The sequence below is a fragment of the Podarcis pityusensis genome, assembly GCF_964106645.2.
Source record: "Podarcis pityusensis genome assembly, chromosome: 11".
Lineage (NCBI taxonomy): Eukaryota > Metazoa > Chordata > Lepidosauria > Squamata > Lacertidae > Podarcis > Podarcis pityusensis.
The window spans coordinates 28,007,965-28,026,568 of record NC_138036.1 but is presented as its reverse complement, the minus strand read 5'-3'; the positions used below and the strand labels follow the sequence as shown (position 1 = coordinate 28,026,568).

General features: G+C 41.8%; 1 protein-coding gene across 3 annotated transcripts in view; it reads right to left on the bottom strand.

The window, feature by feature from the left end:
- Positions 1 to 18,604, bottom strand: part of AP3B1 (adaptor related protein complex 3 subunit beta 1) — a 147,667-nt gene that overhangs the window by 122,442 nt on the left and 6,621 nt on the right. The window contains exon 1 of one of the 3 annotated variants that reach the window (XM_080972375.1): positions 6,850 to 7,262. The exons of 1 other annotated variant lie outside the window; for it this stretch is intronic. In XM_080972375.1, the coding sequence (XP_080828501.1) occupies positions 6,850 to 6,989 (140 nt within the window). In that variant the 5' untranslated portion in view covers positions 6,990 to 7,262. Of the gene's footprint in view, positions 1 to 6,440; positions 6,459 to 6,849; positions 7,263 to 18,604 lie in introns of those variants that run through there. One more of the 3 variants, XM_080972377.1, reaches the window with a different exon arrangement.

Below are 18,604 nucleotides of genomic sequence, written 5' to 3'. Positions count from 1 at the left end.
ACTGGACTCCATGACTGATATCCAGTGATACCCACCCACTTGTGCCATGGACGTCAGCTTGCAATGGGTCTTCTGGTTTATATTCAGCACCTCTAGCACCCTGAGCTTCCCTAAAATATGCTCTGGAGGGTCCCCATATCCCCTGAAGCAGATTTTGTGTATGGAAGAAGAAAGGAAGGGAAAACCTCACTGAATGAGCAGGCGCCTACTCACATGATGTTGGAATGTCAGTGCATACATACTGACCTATGCACTGCAGGCGGCTGGTCCCTTCCAACTCTACAGTTCTATGATTCTATTATCTAATCCAGGCTTCCTCAAACTTGGCCCTCCTGATGTTTTTTGCCTACAACTCCCATGATCCCTAGCTAGCAGGACCAGTGGTCAGGGATGATGGGAATTGTACTCTCAAAACATCTGGAGGGCCGAGTTTGAGGAAGCCTGATCTAATCCATGGACATGGAGGCCCAATGTGGACAATCCCAGTTCCTCAATACATTAGGATTGCCCAGTTAGAGCCTCATCTGAGACACACCTTAATACTACCCACACATCAGATCACAGGCATTTTCTATCATTTTATGCTATTTGCTAATATTGTGCCACAGTTTGAGACTCAGATTGGACCATGCAGATTTATTAGCTCAAAATTCATTAAGGACTTACTTTATAGGATATTCCATCCAAACCATTCATCCTTTCTGGCTTGTGTGCCTAATGAAACTGGCATACTACTATAGTAGGAGGCACAGTGCCATACTAACAGATGGCCCTGATGGTAAACATGCCAATGAACCAGTATATGCATCACATATAAATATCAGGGCTAGACTACTCTAAAATAAATCCAATCATTTATTTCTGTACATTTCCATTACTTTTAAATAGGCTATGTATGCCCAGTGTGCACTAAACTAAAGAATTCAATATATAAATTCTGTATAACAACAGAAGTAAGTTATTCAGTCTCTTTCAGCATTAAACTCAGGAATCAGTATTGTACTGAAGCACCATCTTCAATCCATTCTCAGCAAAGGAGCCATTTGCAAAACTCAAAGACAGTTTGCTACCCTGCTGCATTTGCTAGTACACGTGTACTCTGAAAAGGAAAAAGGCTCCAATAAATTACAATCACATTTTGTTTGGCAGGAATCTAGTCTAAAGATGCAAATTCATGAAGTTCAACACTATTCTTCTAAATTTTGCCATCTGTTGAAATGTTCACATATTCTATCTACCGCTATGCACTTTCCATATAATATGCCTCCAAATTTTGAAATTTGGTTAAAGATTTCATTTTTACTGTTGCTGTTAAGATGCAGTTTCCAAATGTAAGGAAAAGAAAGGCTTTTATAAAATTCACACATTTAAGTATGACAGAACACGTTTAATTTGGAATCAGAACAGTAACTGCTGGCAAGAATAAACACTCTTGTATGAGAAACATTCCAAAATATCTGTAAAATCAGAAAATCAGTTCCACCTTAAATCAGCTGAACATTAAAATATTTTATACGTCTCTTCCTAAAGATATTCCAATCAAATAAACTTTATGTGAAGGATCAGTATGAGCTATTGACATCTGGATCTTTTATAAAGCTTGTGGTTCTTGGTTTAAATGGCCAGATTACATCTTGATTAAGGGAACCTTCTATCAATACTATTCAGACATTAAAACGAATTTTCAATTCTATCAAGAGATCTGAACCATTGCTTTCTCATCATATCACTCTACCCTCAGGTGAACAAGCCTTGCTATTCATTTCTGTGTTCCTGACATGGTTGGTCTAGTTCTAGCAATCAAAGTGTTTGTTAGAAGTACTGCATACTGAATAGCTTGATGACATTCTTCAACTCTGGTTCAAGTTCTAGAAACACTCTTACTTTTCAATGCAATCCAATTCAATCATTCCACACTTATCTTCAAGGATGTAGGGCAGCAACTGACAACCTTTTAGGCCTGTGGACATATTTATAATTTTGAGTGTATACCATGGAATCACCTTCTCTGGATGCTTCTCCTGTCCCCGCAGACAGAAAGTGCACACACTACTTTGCTTTTCCCAAAGGGTATGGGTAAAAGTCAGATTCAGCCGAATTAAAACAGTTCCTCTTGACACAGAGTTCCCCCAAAACAGCATCACTGATAGACAGCACAGAAAAGAAAACAACCACCCTACAGATTTGGTGCTTGGATGGAATCTTGGATCCAATGATTTTTGCACAGGATGGCAACTAAACCACAACAAATTACCCAACATATATATATATATATGAACACAGAGGTGACCAATAATTTGATGACATTTTTAGGGGATCCCATGTAAAAATTATGAGTATCCATAACCTGGAACTGTATTTCTGCACCATGGAAGCTAGGATGGTTAGAGGTTACCCAGTCAGTTAGTCCTAATTGCCTTAGGCCATGGGTAGGCAAACTAAGGCCCGGGGGCCGGATCCAGCCCAATCACCTTCTAAATCCGGCCCGCGGGCAGTCCAGGAATCAGCATGTTTCACATGAGTAGAATATGCCCTTTTATTTAAAATGCATCTCTGGGTTATTTGTGGGGCATAGGAATTCGTTCATTCCCACCCCCCAAAAAATAGTCCGGCCCCCCACAAGGTCTGAGGGACAGTAGACCAGCCCCCTGCTGAAAATGTTTTCTGACCCCTGCCTTAGGCTCTCCCCTCAACAGGCAGGTGTAGAGTTGTAGCCAATCTGAGCTGGATGATGGATCTCACCCTACAACAGCAGATCCTTCCTGTTGAGTAGGAACTCATGAGTTTGCCATGAGTTCCATGAACAAGGCTCTCCTTGGTCAGAAGGGAGCTACTACGATAATCTCCCCTAGAGCGGATCTGACTTACCTGAAAAATCTCTGGATTATGACCATAGGAGTAAAGGCATATAAAAGCCCCACCCAGCCACATCAGGGTATCCATGCCCATTGCTTCTTGGGTCCTGAACCAGGAGAACACCACCTTTCCATTTTCTGGACTAGCAACAGCGTCCACTCCTGGAAGGCCAAAGCAATCCACTATTTGCTAGAACATCTATGGATGAAGGATCCACTCTGTCTGCAGCTGGCTGACCCAGTCTGCTCAAGTGTTGGGGGCACCTGCTACGTGCTCTGCTGATAGGGATTCTAGATACTGTTCCACCCAGGAGAGGAGGCTGGTTGCCTCTTGCATGAGAGCCTGTGACTTGCTTTCACCTTCTTTACATATATATGCCTTGGTGGCAATGCTGTTAGAAAGGATCAGCCTGTGCTTGCCCTCCACCAGCCTCTCAGAGTGGAAGAGGGCCAGTCTGAGTGCTCCGAGTTCCAATCAACTTATGAGTTATTTGGCTTCCTCCTTGGATCAGGTTTCTTGGACATACTGATCTTCTGTGTGGGGTCCACACACCAAGAGGGTCGCATCTGTCATTATCTGCACCCATGGCTGCGCCCTGAAGGAGTGTCCCCTTTGTAAAGCCAGGGAAATCCACCACCTGAGGACCCTAATGGGCCTCTAGGAAGTGGGAGAACATGGGGACTGCAGGTTGGCCCCAGAGCCTGACCTAGCCAGGTGAGTCACTCTGGGGTAAATGGCAGCATCCTGGGGCGGGGGAGGCACGAGCAGTTGCCCACCCTTCCTTTCATGCTTACCAACACTTCTGGGAGCACTGCAGCTTCTAGGACAGGCCATTGCAGGTCCCCCATTACCTCTGTGGTCAAAGGACTCACTGTTGGGAACAGGGAGATCCCAGGTCCCCTTGCATGGGTGGTCTGGTTTCTCAGCCAATGAGTCCGCAGAGAGCTCCCCAATAGTAGTCATATAACTGAGACTGAGATATCAGCAAACTAAAATTAAGTTACAATAAGCATTTCCTTTTAAATTCTGTTTCACAATACAATCTAAAATTGCCTTGAAAGATCATAATTACTAAGGTGTGCTTTTTTAAAAAAAAAATGTCTATAAACTCCAAAGTTTCAGAAGCAAATGTTTCACTTGCAACAGTGCCTCTTTGAAAATGCCAAATTGCAATGATACATTTTATTGGATATAAAGAAAGGAAACAACTAGATTACGAACAACAAGCAACACAATTACGTTTTAACCACACTTCCCAATTTACAGAATGTAATGAAATCTTATTTGGTAATTAAATGCCAACTTAAACAAGATTGCCAATACAGATTACATAACAAATGAATTGTGAGACTGCATGTGCCTCCTGCTGTAAAAGCTCTTCAAAACCTTAGATTTACCTGCAAGATCTGCCAACTCAAAATGGCATTTTTGAGAACTTTCAGCCTATACAATATTCCAATTCCATGTTCTTCAGTAATCAAGTTTATTAACGGCTCATCTCATCTCAATTTATCATATAAACCACAGGGCCACATTAGATATTCTTCTTACAAAGTATTAAGGGCCAAACTAAATATAAAATTAGCACAACTTGTTTGGAATGCCGTGATTTTTTTAAGAAAATAAACAGCAGCTTTGGGGTATTGGGGGAGAAAAATCAGGACCAAAACCAAGGCAGGGTTGTTTTTTAAAGCACTTCAATAAATTTGAACATGAACACACATACACAAAGCTGCTTTCATTGGATGGCAGATTCTTTCTTGATGCAAATAGTAGCTGGGAGGGGAGATTTTTATCAGAACTACAGTGAGGAAGGAATAGGCTAGAAAACCCTCCCTCTTTGCTGCAATCCCAATTCTGACTTGCTTCTCCCATATCTGCTATATAAAGTTAAAGAAGGAGGACACAATGCTGTTTAACAAAGTGTGTCTAGCCCCAGGCCTACACTTCTGGATGGTTGGCAGCAAGATATCAAATTATGTTTTGGGAATTACATTAACTTACCATACATTTATTAATTTTAATTTTTTTTTACTGGTGTTAGGTGTTTTACTAAACTGGACTTTTTAGCATTATGGCTGGTTCTGTTAGTGAATATTTTAGTGTTATTTTTTATGTTTCGACTTCTGTATATTTAGGGACTGTTAGGATTCTCTAATAAAGAAACAAACACCCAATTTGTGTTATTAGCAAATAAAATGTAGACCACAATACCTGTTCCCTAGTTAAAGTTAAGACACTGGTGCTGACACTACAAGATGAGCATCTCTTTGTTGTAAAAATAATTTCTCACTTTTATGGATACATGATTCAAAGTAGCTTGCCATGCCACAGAAGACTGAAAATAGGCAGTACTATGTCTGAGAGGTAAAATAAATATTGGCACACAAACAGCATGCTGTAGGTAGGAGACTAGTTAGAAGTGAAAGCAGATTAGGGTTTATGTTTCCACTTCTGTGAAAGCAAGGTTCTGTGAACATGACACATTACTACATAAGACTTATTCCCAAGGCACATGTTCAGGTCTGTATGTGTAAAGCAGCAAAGGAAGGAACCCTATCAAAAGAGAAAGCTAACAAAATTACTCAATTACATGATTTAAATTAAGTATAAATAATTCTGTTCTATTATACATCTAAGTTTATAAATGGTTTGAACTTCAACTTTAAAAAGTATTTTCTTCTGTTTTGTTTAAATAAATTAACAGCACTGACTAGCAACCTTCTTGAACTCAAAACCTTTCTAACTTACAATGTTTCAAGAGTACAGACTAATCACTCACTTGTACACACACATGCACACGAAGTAGTATTATCAAGCTATAACCAGCAAAATTAGATATTCTACATGTGGCACTTGTTTTTACTGGAAAATGTATTGTGTTAATTCCCTTGAGAATATTGCAGACAAACCTGAAACACTGAAGTTACAAATAGCAGAATTTATGATTTATTAATATTAAGTCTTCTAAATAAAGGGTTCCCAGTACAATTTATTTCGATTTTAACATTTGTTAAAATAATGGACACTTGAAGACCATTAAGAGGCTATCCAAGATCTCGTGGGAACAGAGCACCACATAATCAAATTTAAAAGGGGAGGAAGCATATTGCCACCTCCGCCCCATCAACAAATATGAAATGTTACCAATATTGGCAAGCTGAAATGGCAATATAAAGAGTCCATGGGCCAGTATGAGCGGTAATATGACATAATACCCCCTTCATCAAGCATGAATCAAAGGTTGATCCAGTCTCTCCACTGTGGCCAACCCAACTTGACTGAAGAATCAAAAATAACCTTGTGATCCAATCCCACCCTCAACATAACTTCCGCCAGTGTCTCCCTGATTTCAAAGCTATCAGTGTCTCCAGGAGCACAAGAGTTTGAATGTTTACACAGAAGGAAATCGCTACCAACTTCGCTGTGACTTACTCCCTCGTGCGTTTAGGATTGCAGCATAAAGTGCATAAAACTGAAAGGATGGGTCCCTGAGGCGTTTCTCATGCTGCTCTCAAGGGGCACTTCTCCTTACAGTCATTTATTACTTCCCTTGCATTGATATCCTGTATACAACTTTTTACCACGTTAGTAGGAAGAATTCGGACTTCTCCCTTACTCCACAATTCAAGGCAGAAAAGAAAATCCGAAGCAGCCGCGTTGATCTGCAAGGAAAAACAACTGAGCTCTGAAAGCAACCGCAAGGCAGTAACTTTATTAGGGACCAACTCCCAACGTCACACAAAGCAACTCATAACGGCACAACCCGGCTTAGCTTTGCAATAAGTTTCACAAAGCACCGCATTAAGGACCCCGAAGTTGTTAATAGGATTTGGGGTGGGAAGGCGGCTGGGAAGCGAGGCGAAGAGAGACCCACGGGCGGCTGAGCTTCTGGTCTCCTCGAAGGAAGCAGCGCCTGCACTCACTTCCCGGAGGAGAGGAAGCCCAGCCCCCGGCCGCGCCTCACCCCGCCTCCGGCCGTTCCTTACTTACTTCTTGGTGTCGCTGCTGAAGAGCCCGAAGGCCGTCGAGGCAGAGGAGGAGGCGGAGGCGGCGGTGGGTGTCGCTTCCTGGCCCACCTCGGGCTGAGCGTCCCCGGCCTGCTCGTTGTAGCCGACATTGTTGGTCGACATGCCCGCGCGCCGTTACTACTACTACTACCACAACTACTCCCCCCGCCTCCGGTTCCCTCGCGATCCGACTCTTCCCCGGAAGCTGAAGGAAGAGCGGCTGCGGGAGGATAGTCACGTGGTCGCCGAGAGGGGCGGGGAAGAGCGGCCTAGGGGAACTTTCTCCGGCCTGCCTCCAGGCGCCGCCGTTGCCACGGCAACGAGGCCCTTCACGCCCGAAATCCTCCGGCCCGCAGTCACGAGGAAAACCTCCTGCTCGCGATTTCCCGAAGGCGCGCCTTACACACACAACCCACCCCCACCCCACCCCACCGCAAGTCACGAGGACACGGAGAAGCCGTTGAGCGATGCCACGTCACCCGCTAAGCGGTTGGTCTCGTGCGCGTACTTGGCGCTACGTATGCGAAGCTAAGCTTTCCTTACTGCCGGGGCCGGACCACCCTCGAGGCACCTCAGGCGGCAGAATCCCATTGCTTCTCCTCACTTCTCTAGTGATGTGGGGCTGGAAAAGTGAGGAGAAGCGGAAGCAGCTGCAGTTTCTGGTGGGAGGGTCCCCCTACCATGGGAGAAGCGGCTTCTGGCGAGATTTCACCAAAACCTGGAAGTCAGCAAAGGAGGGCAAAAGGTGCCCCGGTGGCGCTGGAGAAGTTATCTGCTACTGCCAGAGATCTGAGGAGAAGCGGCGTCGTACAGCAGTAGGCCCACCACTGTCCCTCATGATATGATTCAGGAGTGAGTCTTAAGGACCAAATTGAGAGGACTCAAGGTTCCTTTCCTAGGTGATCTAGCTACCCTAAGCTGGGACTCCATGGAAACCACACACACACACACACACACACACAGCAACTAGAGGGTTGTTGAGAAGGCCAATACATTTTAAATGGACAAAGGAGGGTTGGACAGCTTTCCAAAAATTGTACTGTTATTCCATACTAAAAACCATACTAAAAAAACCCCAAACCCTAAGCACTGCTATACTCAGGAACATAAGCATCAGCAGAAGAGTCACTGTTTCCTGTACCTGGACAAGCTGGGAGGGAAGAAGAAATTACTGTTCAGAAAAACCCAAAATTACATATACAGTGGTACCTCTGGTTACGTACTTAATTCGTTCCGGAGGTCCGTTCTTAACCTGAAGCACCACTTTAGCTAATGGGGCCTGCTGCCGCGCCGCCAGAGCACGATTTTTGTTCTCATCCTGAAGGAAAGTTCTTAATCCGAGATACTATTTCTGGGTTAGCGGAGTCTGTAACCTGAAGCGTATGTAACCCAAGGTACCACTGTAAATGGTGGGCACAATTCAAGCATCTGCAGACACCATCAAACACATACCTACCTGGCATAGGAGACACCTTGATCAGCAAGGGAAACACCTTGAAGGAGGTTTTCCCAGGGTGAGGCTCATCCATTGCACCAGGCAAAAATATTTCTCTATAACGAGGCCTTTGGCAGATTAAATGATAGGCTTTTTAATGTATTTGGGGGGTGGGTATTGGTTTGTTGGTTTTGTTATGTATTTTGTGTTCTCATTTTGTATCTTTATGTTGTGAACTGCTCTGTGATCTTTGGATGAAGGGCTGTATACGGTTTAAATAAATAGATAAATACTGTGAAACTTCTGTTCACCAATTTTCATTTATCACATTCTGTTGTTTTACTGTTGTTTTATTAAGTTTATGTGTGGGAGTTTTCTTGCAAACCACCCTGCAATAATTTATTTGCTGAATGCTCAGGTTGTATCTCTTAACAACTGTCATTTTATTGACAGCAATATGGGGCGGGGGAGAGGGGCAGTTGGCCTTATTATGTAGGTACCAGCATACTTTTTAGTGTTAACTGTTACAGTATTGTCACTGCATATTTGTTTGGTGCCCTCTTGTGGTTCAGATTGTGAATTACAAAGTGTGTATCTGAAGAAGTGTGCTTGCACACGAAAGCTCATACCAAGAACTAACTTAGTTGGTCTTAAAGGTGCTACTGGAAGGATTTTTTTTATTTTGACTATGGCAGACCAACACGGCTACCTATCTGTAACTACAAAGTTAACCTTAGTTGTAATTTTATTACAGTATGTAAAGGAAGTGGCAGCCTGATTTTATTCATGTTCACTTGTAAGTAAGCCCCACTAAGTTAATTTGAAGCGTGTGTGTGTCTCACACAAATTTGCAATTGTTATCCATATATTTTTTGTTTCATTAATTATGCAACAGAAAAAGGGTCACTTCCGGTCAGTATCCAGTATTGCTTCTGAAATATAATTGACCTTCACACTGGCATTGCAGGTTATATTTCCCCTAAATTTAATATTTATTATTCCCGATTAGCAAGAAATCAAACTTTGTTAGTGGAACATTTGCACTCCAATTGCACCAGATTACTAGGTTAGAACTTTAAAATTTCTTATCAGTTGTTCAGTGGTTCTTGGCTAATTAACCACAGAAGCCCCTTGGGACACTCCAGTAAGAGAGTGGAATCCAGGAGTATTTGCAAACTATAAACCTTCTTCAGTGGGGAGTGCAACCCCTCCCAGAACAGGTTGTCTGCCTAATTCTAGGACATGGGAATCACCCACACACATCCATCTTATCAGGACTCAGCTGCTGGGGGGCAGGGCAGTTGCATCCATGCAGCCCATCACAGTTCCCAGGCACAGGTCCAACACCTTCATAGCCTTTCTTGATTCAAATGTAATAGACAGCTAGAGCTGCATTATTAATGTGCTGGTGACACAGTGCTCCAGATCCTTAGATGACTGCTTCCAGTAGTTTCATACAAATAAATGTTAAATAGCATAGGACTCCACAGCCCAATTATGCCCAATAATTATGCCCAATTTGAATTATGGTGCTTGAGGAGACTCTTGAGGGTCCCATGGACTGCAAGAAGATCAAACCTACCCATTGTTAAGGAAATCAGCCCTGAGTGCTCACTGGAAGAACAGATCCTGAAGCTGAGACTCCAATACTTTGGCCACCTCATGAGACGAGAAGACTCCCTGGAAAAGACCCTGATGTTGGGAAAGATGGAGGGCACAAGGAGAAGGGGATGACAGAGGACGAGATGGTTGGATAGTGTTCTCAAGGCTACCAGCATGAGTTTGACCAAACTGCGGGAAGACAGGAGTGCCTGGCGTGCTCTGGTCCATGGGGTCACGAAGAGTTGGACACGACTAAACAACAACAACCACAGCCCAAAAACTATGAGCCAAGTAACAGTGCCCTAATGCTACTTTCTGGCAATGATCCTTCAGGTAGGAACAGAGCTCTGAAAAACAGTATCTCAGCTTCAACCTTCCTGAGTCATTCCTGAAGAGTACAGTGGTACCTTGCAAGACGAATGCCTCGCAAGACGGAAAACTCGCAAAACGAAAGGGTTTTTTGTTTTTTGAGCTGCTTCGCAAGACGATTTTCCCTATGGGCTTGCTTCGCAAGACAGAAACGTCTTGCAAGTTTGTTTCCTTTTTCTTAACACCGTTAATACAGTTGCGACTTGGCTTCGAGGAGCAACTCATAGCACGCAGTGTGGTAGCCTTTTTTGAGGTTTTTGAAGACTTCGGTGATTTTTGAAGCTTTTCCAAAACGTTTTTGACACCGTGCTTCGCAAGACGAAAAAATCGCAAGACGACAAAACTCGCGGAACGAATTAATTTCGTCTTGCGAGGCACCACTGTACTGTACTGGGCAGCTTCCAACACCACCCTTTCAGCCATCTTGCCTAGGAAGTGAAGATTTAGAGTCTGAGCAGATCCAGAGAGGGCCTCTTCAGGAGTCACCACATCCTGCCTCTTTCAGGGTAGTGGGCATAAGTCCCACATGTAGTGCTGTGTTGACCATTCCCGGACCTATTCAGTCAATCACCTCCTGGAGTTTATCAGCCATGATGGACAGAAATAGAGAGAGAGCATGCTGCTACCCCGACTTCTACAAGTGTCCTGCAGGCTGCAACTAGTTGGTGCTTGAAGGCCCTCCAATGGACCTGCACTAATTGTGACAAAGTTTGGCACAGAGCCAAGTGATTTTACCCTTTGCAAATCTCTTAACAGCAGGCTTTTGAGTGGTCCCTATCAGCTAATTTACCATACTAAAAAGCTCTGCTGGACAATTCACTAAAAACACAATTGAAACAGAGAAGTATGCGCTCTTTTTGCCACTGCCACTGTCACATGCATTGTGGTTGTACTTGTGTTTGATCAAATTCATATTGGGACTTATCCCACCTGTGCTCCAATCATCAGCCAGACCACTTCATTGTTGCTCAAGGAGCATATACCAAAAGGTAGCTTTCTGATTATAATGTTAATACCATGCCTCTGTGAAATAAAAGCTCATTGAGCTATTAATGCATATCTGAAGTGGAAAAATATTGAAAGGTTGGTTAATAGAACAGTTATGGTGTTAAAACATGGTATAAAATATATATCTTAAGAGCACTAGCTGTTCACATGTACAGATTCTATGCATTTGTTTCTGATAAAGCATCAGAAATGTATTATGGTATTCATAGGAACCATGCCTGTAGAGATGGAGAGTAGGACACATTTTTTCTATTTCATTATTGTAGAAAGGGCCATCTATTGATCAGTTATTTACTCTTGCTAGATACTGAAAACACTTTCTAATAAATTCTAATTAAATCTTTTTCTTAATTAAATCTTAATTTTCTAATTAAATCTTTATCGACCTGTCTCCTGATTGCAAATAGTGGCTTCTTGTACTGTGGAATAAATGTAAAGCATTTCACTCGCAGCCTGATCCTGTGCTGAGTTAGGTGCATCTCAGTCCATTGGTTTCCATGGGTATGAGGTGCTAAGTCTGCCCAGGATGGGCCTGTCAGTCTGTTGCCATGTCTAGCACTCTGAGCCCTCAAGGAAATGGCAATGCACAAAAGGGACATGGGTCAAGAGTTTGACAGCAGCATAGATTTATAATTGGCTTTACTTGTTTATTATGCAGTGCAATTATAATCTGAGCTGTCTCTTGTGGAATTCTTACTGAGAGGGAAATTATGTAGAATATTTTGCAGCATTAATAAAGAGTAGCATGATTCATTTGTTTAAGATCAGACAATTAAAAAGGCAACAATAGAAATGTCAACAGAACAACAAAATGTGTAATCTTGTACGGGTGTTTGCCTTGGAAACAGACAAAGGCTTTATTGGCATGCTTGAATAATCCATAATATCTAGATATTTTCCCTTGACCTAGTTCGCATAATCCAAATCAAAAGTGTCATCATATATTTACAATAGAGAGGGAAGCTTAGCTCTGCCTGAGCCAGGTTTAGACAATACATGTTGGCTTCAGAAGAAAAGATAATAAATTAAGCTCTACTTGCTAAACTATCACTGTGTTCCTTCTTCCTTCTGAGCTGCGAAAACTTCAGTTTGCTTTGCAAAAAAGAACACTGGAGACATATACTATACTGTTTGTATAGTAATCTGATTAGAAATGTATTGTTTTCAACAAGCAGGAATGTGTGTAAGCATCCTGGAGCAAATTCAACAATCAGTTCCCTAAAGTCAAAGCAGCATTCAAGACAAAGAACAATTTTATTTTTCCACAAGCCTATGGTTACAATCCTGTGCTTGGGAATTTCTAAGTAAACATGCATTGGATTGGGGTGTCTCTGAACAATCTATGAGTCAAAGTGTACCAGCTGAAGGGACACAGTTTTTTTTTAACAAAAGTTCCCCTACAGCAGCAGAACATAAGATCTTCTGGTATATCCAGCAGTATAACACCTCAGATACACTGGTGAAACACTCTGCTGGCAGACTTGTCAGTGGAATGATTAAAATGTGGTGGGGTCACAGACAACCCACAAACATGCTTACATCATATCCTATACCCTTTCAATTCATGACCACATGCTCCACTTATATGATATTGCAGATATTAATACTGCACAGCCTGAAGTGACTGGATGCATAAAAACTGACTCCTTTCGGAATAAAAATTGTCTAGACCCATTTGTTTGATTCAAAACTTTACTTGCAGAACTTTGTTCAAAAGAGAATGAAAACTTCAAAGATACATCCAAAAAATTCATAAAACATATGGTTATCCAAGCACAGGCTCAACATCTTTTTAGAAATAAAATAACTTATCAAAGCTGAAAAACACAGTTCTCCCCCTCACAGGCTTCATTAGTCTGAACTCCAGCTCCTAAGGCTGTTGAGCTCCTGGAGAGGCATCTTACTCCCACAGAGCCTCAGCCACAACCCTTCCAAGACAGAGAAATTTGCAATTTACTACCTCTTGTGTTATCTAAGGTTAAACACAAATGTGTTAGCTAGCAGAGAACAACAATAACAATAAATTATCAACCCATCAAGGAGCTCAGAGTCGTATTCTTGACTTCAATATAGCTCCATGGAAAATCACCATGTTAAACCCTTCAGTAATACACATTCAGGCATTCTCCGTTTCAGTGTCAATTAAACAATTACACTTAACATATATTTATCATAAACACCTAGGTGGTCGCTATTGGAAAAAGGATGCTAGACTAGAAGCATCCTCCTAATTCAACCAAATTATTTATTTCATTCACAAGCAAGGGAGAATTCTGGTGAACTGAAAGTAATGAGATGCAGAAAATGGCACAAGGTACAACACATTTCAGAAGTGTTACAGGGCAGGAAAAAGTAAGATTAGTTTTCTAACTAAAACATGAATGCTACGGGTAACTACAAACTGCCTGCTGTGTGATGGCCAATCAAACTACCTGCATGGTAAACTGGCTGCTTGTTACCATTCCTCAGATGTGTCAGTGTGACACCATTTCACCTCCTAGCTGAAAACTGCGTACAACCAGCTCCCTCAGATCAGTTGCCCTATTGTGAGTCTACAAGCAGCCTCTTGGCTCTCTGTGGTAACCCAGTAATGAAGAGGAAAAAAGGTGCAGAAAGGATACTGTCCAGAAACCAATAACATTTTGCAGAGAGTGAAACACTTAACTTATTTGCCCTAGTGTAAAATCTTTTCTAATATTTGATCATTCATAAATGGTTTCTGGATGGAATGTAACAAATTGTCTGAGAATCAGATCTGTAAGCATTTGCTACACTCAAGTGCGCTTGTATATGAACGAGGTGAAAAGGCCAATAAATTATTTTCTTGGCAGATCAAGGATGAGGAATTTGAGAGATCTATTTTGGAAACAACACTAGATACACAGATGGTAATTTCAGACTAGCAGAAAATTAATCAAGCTTTTTTGTCACAGAGTCCTCGTACAGTTTGCCTCAGTGCAGTGTCCATACAGGGCTCAGTTGTGGGAGCTTGAAGCTTTCAGACATGCAAGTTGGTGCTTTTGTAATGCAGTTTCTCTTCTCGGCTTTGAAAGGAAATAGAAATTTATCTGTTCTAAAGGTCAGAGAGCTCTTTCAAAGCTTTTGCTTTCATAGGTGATGCGAGGGAAAAACTGACTAGCACAAAACCACATACAGTGGTACCTCGGGTTACATACGCTTCAGGTTACAGACTCCTCTAACCCAGAAATAATACCTCAGGTTAAGAACTTTGCTTCAGGATGAGAACAGAAATTGTGCTCCGGAGGCGCGGCAGCAGCAGGAGGCCCCATTAGCTGAAGTGGGGCTTCAGGTTAAGAACAGTTTCAGGTTAAGAACGGACCTCCAAAACGAATTAAGTACGTAACCAGAAGTACCACTGTAGTAAGAAAAGTATTGTATGTAAACCATAAGTATTTTCTAAACTACAAAAAATAGGAAACATATTAATGCAGAGATTGACCCTCAACGTGAGTGTCTTATTTCACCAGTCACAAAGTGAATCAAACTTTTAGATTTTTTCACAAGGATTCCTAATGCAAATGCACACAAGAAAGCACACACACTGGAAAAGATTAGCCATCTTGAATGTGTAACGGTGAGAATGCTGCCATCTATGCCAGGCATCCACAACCTTCGGCCCTCCAGATGTTTTGGACTACAATTCCCATCATCCCTGACCACTGGTCCTGTTAGCTAGGGATCATGGGAGTTGTAGGCCAAAACATCTGGAATGCCGCAGGTTGGGGATGCCTGATCTATGCTGTCAAGGTCAAAGTGTTACGTAATGTCATCTAGACTGTCAAGGACAGGGGTGGGTGGGGGAGGAGAGAGAAACAAGAGAAAATGGAAAAAGACTAAGTGCTCTTTCACACATGAAGCCAATGTGAAGAGGCATAGCTCAGTGACAGAGCATCTGCTTTGCATGCAAAAGATCCCCCGTTCAATCTTCAGGTAGGTCTGAAAATGTCCCCTATCTGAAATCCATCAGAGCCACCACTACCAGTTAGTGTGGACAAATACTGAGCTGAATGGACCAATGATCTGACTTCCTGTGTTCCAATATTCCAAACTTAACCAAATGTGAGACTGCAGTCATATATCAGCTTCGTAGAACAATATCATTGGTGTGTTTTTCACAAAAGCAAACTCCTCTTTTCTGACTGATGTTAATAGAAAATCCACTTTATCATTCTTGGGTTGTAGGTGTGTTTACTTTGATGACATGCAGTAGAAGTATGGTGAAACTAACGTATCAGACAAAATCTTAGCTTGAAATTCTTTGCCACAATTGTGCTTTTGCCTCTGTATTAATCTGAATAGATCAAGTTTACTAAATGTCTTTTCCAAAGGGAAGACTTCAGAGTAACTAAAACACATTCTAAAGATTTAGTTACAAAGATACTTCAGCAGCCTGAAGTCAAATGGCAGGTTGAACCCAGGTGAAGCTATGAACTACTCCAATTATCCCAAACAAACAGGTTTAAAACCCCTGTGGATTTCAGTAGCACTGCTACTTGGTTAACAGAGTGGCTGGAAGTCACCAAAACAGCTACTTCCCATGGTTCCTGATTTAGTGCTGTCGTTTGCAATCCAGGTCACAGGGTACAGTTTGGGGAACAGTATTATTATATTTACAGTTTCAATTTCTTATTTCACAATGTAATAGTTTACTATATATTTAACAAACAGTACATACTGTTTTATTGTAAATAGAACTTCTAAGTGGTTTACAAAAATAAACATTAAAATTTTCTGTTAAAAACAGGAACAAAAAAAATCACAATAGAATTACAAGCAAGTTTAAGATAAAAACAGATAAAAACAGATGTTGACTTCCATGTGCTGGGAAAGACTTGCCTGAATTTTTCTTTCTGTAATTCCAACTGTGAGCACCAGAGGTAGATGTTTTCACAGAAAACATTAAAATTAACTTCACTTAATAATCACTGCTTACTGCCACTATTAACATTTCCCAGTTTACACTTTATGAACAGGAATATAGTCTGGCATTTACCTCTAAGACTGAAATCCCATAAACTGTATTCACTAAACCAGGAATAGACAAGTGTAACATAAGATTGTATTATTAAGTCATTAACTTAGAAACATAGAATTGTATCCTTGGCAGAGACCAGGAGAGTCATCTAGTCAAATCTCCTGCAATGCTCGAAGTTTTTGCCCAGCATGAGGCTTGAACCCATGATTAAGAGTCTCATGCTCTAATAACTGAGCTATTCCAACAATTAGTGCTATTAGTGATACATGACCACCATAGTCATCCCCTATAAAGACCAAAAAACTAACTATAGCAGGAATGCAATTCCCAACACATAACTGCACACATTGTTATTTTTATTGAACTTTTCTGCTACACACAAAAAATGAAGAGAGTGTGAGGCTAGTGTAACAAGATGAATCTGCATAAATGCAGTTGTTGGCTGCTAGATGGGACTGGTGAGAGTTGTAACCTATAATACGTGGCAGCGCTTTTACCAATAAATAGTTTATCCTAATGTTCAATAGACATCTAGCCTCCTGTAACTTGAGCTCATTAGATCTGGGTCCTCATTACAACAGCCTGAGGTGGCTCCCACTCGTTGAAGAACTCAGGTTGCAGTTTCTATCCATAGCTTCAATGCTCAAATCAGCACACTATATAGGCAAAAAGCAGTTCTGTGGCACAGCATACCTGCACAAGCAAAGACAGAGACCTAGCAATAACATGGCCCCTGAAACACTGTTCCAAGGGAAAGGGGTGGGCACAACGAAGTGCAGCAACTGGTTCTGCTCCTTAGACTGGGCGTACAACCATCTGCTCATGCCTGCACTGGTGTCTCCATGACAGACAATGGAGGAAGTGTCACTGCCTCATCAAAAGCTGATGGAACAGGCAGGGCAACAATCTCCTCTGGAGAGGTGGGACTGCACTTGGTTTCTGACAACTCCAGAGGTGGAGTTGTGGTGCGATAGGCGAGCCAGAACCAGCTGCTGGCAGCTACAGTGGTGGAGCCTGTGCCTTGTACTGTGGGGATTGATGGGGAGATGGGACAAAGCGAGGGAAATTCCACATACACCCACCCACAAGATCGTCCCCAGGATCTCCTAACCCAGATAGCTTCCCAGCCCACTGGATCCCTCCCCAGTGTCATCTATTAATGCAGCTTAGAGTGGCATTAGAGATTTTCCCCTACTAGCTCTACATTGCTGACCCAGGTTCTGCTTGTGATCAACTGCAATCTAGATAGCTCTTTCACAGGTACTATTGCTAGGCCAGGAATTTCTCCATCCCATGCCTGTGCATTTTTGTCTTCTGCCTAAATGGAGAGTTTTGCAGTTGTTCCTGTGGAATTTCACTTTGTTAGTTTCATCACAGTTTTCCATTCCATCAAGCTTGATGAGGACTTTGAGGAGTTTTGCAACCAGCTATGAATCCTCATGACAGTATTATAATCGAGCCAGCATTTAGCCAGTTTGCTAATCAAAATATCATGGGGAACTTTGTCAAATGTTCTGCTGAAATCAAGATAAATTACATCCACAGCAGAGAGAGCACTATTCTATGACACTATTCTATGAATGTTTACTTGAAAGGAAGTCATCTGTCTCTTCCACATATTTTGCCACTTCATAGCCTTGCAATCTGCCTAATATAACCTATTATTTATTGGCCTTATCATCTGCTCAATATAAAATAGCTGAAATCTTCTCCTAGACCAGATAAACTAAATAGTTCAGTTTGCGTCATGTGGCGTATCATGAAAGATTCTTACAGCTATTTTCTGCATTTTATTTTTCCTTACTAGCTTTTATTGTACTCAAATAAAAGAAGTGGAAAATGTAGTAGAGTCAGCCAGTAAAACTTATGCTTCTGTTCAAAACAAGCACATGGCTGGAAGAGTTTAATTTCACCAGCTACATTTTATAATATTTATGCAGTTCTTTGTTTGGTGCATTTCATGTGCAAAAACAAATACCTAAGTAGCTTTTACTAACAGGAAAAGAGAGCAAATGAGGACACACACAAATGACACATTTCACCAGGTTTAATAGGGTTAAGCAATCCTAACAACAAAGTTATTTTCTTCTGACCCGCCATTTCCAATTTGGGATGTAAATGTAATGTGGTCCATTCATATAAGGCAGTCACATGGGTTCCACTTCACTGGCATACCTGAGTGTTGTCACACACAATAAAGTACCTTCTTAGAACTTAGATCAAGGGTAGGCAACCTAAGGCCCGTGGGCCGGATGCGGCCCAATTGCCTTCTCAATCCGGCCCGCGGACAGTTAAGGAATCAGTGTGTTTTTACATGAGTAGAATGTG